At 36.2% G+C, this 5,425-nt stretch overlaps 1 protein-coding gene across 1 annotated transcript; it reads left to right on the top strand.

Annotated features, from left to right (window-relative positions):
- Window positions 1-3,955: 3,955 nt before the first annotated feature.
- Window positions 3,956-5,122, top strand: LOC108327327 (protein FAR1-RELATED SEQUENCE 5-like). Its single transcript, XM_017561043.1, has one exon. It carries the CDS (start codon window positions 3,956-3,958, stop codon window positions 5,120-5,122), a length of 1,167 nt encoding a protein of 388 aa, XP_017416532.1.
- The last annotated feature ends 303 nt before the right edge of the window (window positions 5,123-5,425 follow it).

Genomic DNA, 5,425 nt, shown 5'->3' with positions numbered 1-5,425 from the left:
AAGAGTGGAACTATTTCCATTGACTATGTGAAGTCAGAACGGAATCTAGCAGATCCTATGACAAAACCCTAGGAAGACAAATGATATTAGAAACATCGATGGGAATGGGACTTAAGCCACTGACAAACAAACAAGTGATGGTAACCCAACCTTTGTGATTGGAGATCCCATGAATAAGGTTCATATGGGTAAAAACAAGTCACTTGTTAGTTCTGATAGCACTAAATTGATTTTAATCAATTATGTCCCTTCCTATGGTGTGTGTGAAAGTGCTAGAGACTGCAATATTGAGAGGTTAAACTTTGTCGTTCAAATTCTATGTGGTGAAAGAATTTTAGCTTAAACAAAGCTTTTAATGATTTTCATATCCCTTATGGGTGGTGTATGATTTGCAGCATACACTTGATGAAATCACCTATATGAGTGTCGAGTGGGGCCCCTTGCATGAGATCTTGGCATGATCTATAGAGCACTCATGAATACCGGGCACGCGCATGGCCTAGTAAGCGCAACACAGCAAGGATTGTGGGGGTGTATTATGATTGATAAACCTCTAACACACGTCAAATGTCTTTGGTTCATATAGCTTGCTATACCAACTACATTGTGTGTTAAGTATTTCAATCTAAGACTAGTTCATATAGCTTGCTATACCAGGTCTAATGCATTACATCCTATGAGACCCAAAATAAAAGTTTCTTATCTTTTTTCTTTTGATGTTAGATTATTGCAAAAGAAAACGTTGGATTGCAACGGTCAAAACTTTAATTGCCAATAACGTTTTATTAAGTGCTTAAACGGTAAAGTATTTAATGGCTTTTATTGTCTTTTATTGATTTTATTCTTCCCTAGCTCTATAAATAGAGAGTTCTTCCTCCATTCCAAAACACACCAAAAGCAGTCTTCTCTCCTTCTCCTTTCTTCTTTTCCACTTCTAAAATTATTCTAGGTTTATTTTATACTCTTTTTAGAGATCCTTGCTAGTTCTGAGATCCTTAGAGATATTCTGCGAAGTTCCTGTTGTATCCTGGGGGACTTGCGCAATACACCGCGGATAAGTCCTTAAGGACAGTGACTCTACACGCCTCAGGAAATACTGCTTGTGATTTTGTCAGCATTGTTTACAACAGTCTAGTGGTTCTGAGTGGATGTTGTTGTTGAAGTGTGTTTACAGTGTGTGAGATAATCCATTGAGACCCCATGATGAAGGAAAGGAACAATCATTATTAGGAGATGAGCATGCTAGGTGAAGTGAAGTCGTGCAACATCTGCAGCCAAAATGAAAGCAGTAATCGTTTACAAGAGCTTAGTAAACGATTACACGAACTGAATGTCAGTTTTGTACACGAAGTCCTTCTGCAAAAGCCAGGTTTTATAGGGTAGGTGACCATAAGATAAGTTTAATATATTTTATCCCATGTCTAGTGGTTCTGAGTGGATGTTGTTGTTGAAGTGTGTTTACAGTGTGTGAGATAATGCATTGGGACCCCATGATGAAGGAAAGGAACAATCATTATTAGGAGATGAGCATGCTAGGTGAATTGAAGTCCTGCAACATCTGCAGGAAAAATGAAAGCGGTAATCGTTTACAAGAGCTTGGTAAAATATTACACGAACTGAATGTAGGTTTCGTAAACAAAGTCCTTATGCAGGAGCCAGGTTTTGTAGGGTAGGCGACCATAGGATAAGTTTAATATATTTTAGCCCAAGTCCAGTGGTTCTCACATTTTCTGGGCACTGCTTCAGGGAAGAATAAAAAAAGTAATGGTAAAAAAAAATTCTCTAACATTTCATTAAGGTGATCAAAATCAGTACAATTATAGCAAAACATTACATTCATAAACATAACGACAATGTGAAAAACACATGGAAGTCAACGTTAATAATATTATAGAATCCAAGAAATTGTTTGAGTGGTCATAAAATAATATTACAGTTATCCGTAGAACTTATAAGTTCACCTGCATTAGAAAATATTTATAAACTTAAATATAATAAAACAACTAATTATTGTTTGGTTCTGTGGATGATGATGGTTCTTTGGATGTTGATGGTTCTTTCGTTGTTGATGGTCCTTTGGATGATGACGGTTGTTTGGATGAGGATGGTTCGTCAGATGGTGGAAGGAATTTGCGTAGGATGTCTTCCACATGCTTATTGTTTTCTATGATGCCCACATAGGAAGTCGAATGACAGGTTTTGGTGTTTCCTTGACCAGTTCAATTGTGGGAGGAAAAATTGCAGCCATAAAAACCTTCACTATGTTGCGATGCACGATATTAAGGTAGTAGTTTATTCCAAATGCACTGAAGGATTGTACCTAAACCAACATACTTAATTTATATGAAAAACATCCATCAAAAGCAAATATAAAGTTATTTTAATATAAAGACTGAAAGCATGGGTTACAAGATTGAGTAACATAACAGAGCCAACTCCAATGTTATCTCCAAATTGAGGATCTTGAAGAACTTTCTTGTGCAACGAAGCCTTCATTGTCGCTGTTGGGTCCTGCTCACATTTAATCACTCATTAGTTGACATAAACAACATATTACAAAGTTTATAACAAAATAATACCTTGATAGTCAGCTGCATGTCTCCCAAACCATTGGGCTTGCACTCTTTCAATATGCATGCAACAAATGGAAGGAACTGTGATGATTTTGCCTCATTAAGGGAGTTAACGTTCTCCATCTTTCCATCACTAACGAGATCTGCATTTGTCAAAATCATGTGAACAAGATATGATTTTGTGAAAGTAAACATTTTATTCACTTTATTTGAACAAAAGTTATACCATGGTGTTTATTAACATTTGCGCCCATTTCCACGCATTTGAGTTGAAATCTCGTTCATATGTTGCGTCAGCAACATCACGAGCAAATTCTTGTTTCGATTTAGGTTCTTCTCTTGTTGTCCTATTTAGGAAAGCCGCTTGAACATTACCTGCTGGACCAGGTATTAGCGATGCCGAAGAATCACATTTCTTCACGAATGATTCAAGGACGTCATCATCATAAACAAGGTCTTCTCATGCATCCATGATTATCCTTGAATAATCTACAAGAATTTGAATTTAATGATAGCGACAATACAACATTAGGATGACAATATTAGCACATAACAATTGAAATATTTTTAAAGAACTTACAAATATATCGAAGTGGAATGCATTTGAATGGGTGTGGGCGATGTATTTAAAGACGTTTTGACGAAGTTATTGATAAAAAAATTGAAATATTTCTTAATATAATATAATATTATAACTTTTTTGGTTGATGTTTCAATTAATGAAAAAAACTTCGTTGGTTAACGCACCATTTACTTTTTGGCAATAAATCGTGAAAGAGAAAATCTTTTTGCTTGATTGTATGAACTTGCATTAAATGTACGGAATGAAAAAGTAAGTTGCAATTAATGTGAGGTATGAGAGACAAACCCAACTTAATGTAAACTCTTTCATAGCTTGTATTTGGTGTTTGACAGAGTTCTTCCCTCCAAAGTACTGCAACTTTCTTCCTTCTCCATCAACCTTCTTCCATCATTAAATACACATTCTATTATCTTCCTGTGGAAGTTGATCAGGACAAAATTTAATAAGGGTGGACCTAATCCTTTAGTGGAGGTTGGTGAGGAAAGCTTTAGCTTCATTGAATGGCACAGTAAATTGAGTATGTAGTTATGAATGTGTAAATTTTTTTTTTTGGATGGAAGCACTGAAATTTTTTTTCATTTCACAGTTGCAGTAATGTTTATTGTTGTGTATATTTTATTTTCATTTTATTTTATGTTCATACCCATTGTCGTATGAAGGATTAGATGATGATTAATCAAATATGACATTGTTCATATATGTTCATAGGCATTTTGTTATCAATTATTATGTGATGTTGAATGATGACTATTTTTTTATTTTCTTTCCACTATGATCAGACTGGGTATATGTCGTTATTATGGATAACAGCACAGGTAATGTGAGTGAACTACCTCGGTATAGTGTTAACATTGATGACCCTACTGATTGCTTGTTGGAGTTGGAGCCAACATTGCATATGTGTTTTGACACAATGGAAGAAGCAAATTTTTTTTACAGAAACTATGTAATTAAATGTGGATTTGGTGTACGCACAAGAAGTTCTAAAAAAGATAACAACAACAATGTCAACTACTTGAGATTAGTTTGCTCAAGGGAAGGGAAATATGTGTCTTCAATCAAGCTCGAGGTGAAAACACTTGCTAACCAAACCAACCAATGTCCAGCTGGCATAACCATTGCAAGGAAGGATGATAAATGGTTTATAAGGACTGTTGTCCTAGACCACAATCATGATCTATGCCCAAAAACCTCCAAGCTAATTCCTAGCAATAGGAAATTGAGCATGCAAGCTAAACGCACATTGGAGGTCAATGATGATGATGGAGTCCAGATTAATAAGAGTTTCCTTAGCATCGTGAGCGATGCAGGACGATTTGAAAATATGGACTTCATCAAGCGAGATGTGCGAAACTACATTGGCCAACCTAGAAGATCGTTATGTAAGGATGGTGACGGTCAAGCGCTCCTACGACACTTTTCATCAATGAAAGATTTAAATAACGATTTCTTTTATGACATTGCATTGGATGAAGACAATAAAATTTGTAGTGTGTTTTGGGCAGATGCAAGAACTCGAGCCGCTTGTGAAGAATTTGGTGATGTCGTGTCTTTCGACACCACATACTTAACAAATAAGTATGACATGCCTTTTGCGCCTTTCATCGGAGTTAACCATCATGGTAACTCCATTTTACTTGGTTGTGGATTGTTGTCGTCTGAAGACACTGCCTCTTTTGTATGGTTATTCCAGTGTTGGCTAAGATGCATGCGTAATAAGCCACCAATTGGGATTATAACTGATCAATGTAGGGCAATGGCGAATGCCATCCAAGAAGTATTTCCAAATACTAGGCACAGATGGTGTTTATGGCACATAATGAAAAAGTTGCCTGGAAAATTTCAAGGTTATAAACAATATCTGGCCATCAAAACTGATCTGAACAAGCTTGTCTATGACTATGGTTGTCCAACGGAATTTGGGAGTGGTTGGGAAGAACTACTAATGAGGCATGGATTACAGTAGAATGAATGGTTATGTACTTTGTATGAAGAGAGACATAAATGGGTTCCTTGTTACTTGAGGAATCATTTTTGGGCGGGCATGTCAACTACTCAAAGAAGTGAGGGAATGAATGCTTTCTTTGATGGATTTATAAATTCTAGTACCACACTTCAACAAATGGACATCCATAAATGATAGGGAAGGCAATGACCATCTTGGAATTCAAAAGACGTTCGTATACCAATAAATGCTACCAAAGGCAATGACATGTTCAACGATAAAGTGGTCAACATATCGGGTCCGCAATTAAATTTTGTTGGTTGG

This window comes from Vigna angularis, chromosome 2 (genome assembly GCF_016808095.1).
Source record: "Vigna angularis cultivar LongXiaoDou No.4 chromosome 2, ASM1680809v1, whole genome shotgun sequence".
Classification (NCBI taxonomy): Eukaryota; Viridiplantae; Streptophyta; class Magnoliopsida; order Fabales; family Fabaceae; genus Vigna; species Vigna angularis.
This window is presented reverse-complemented; position numbering and strand designations above follow the sequence as displayed.

What these genes read in the sequence shown, in the direction of transcription:
- LOC108327327 (XM_017561043.1), top strand. Translation starts at nt 3,956, where the DNA reads ATGGATAACAGCACAGGTAATGTGAGTGAACTACCTCGGTATAGTGTT.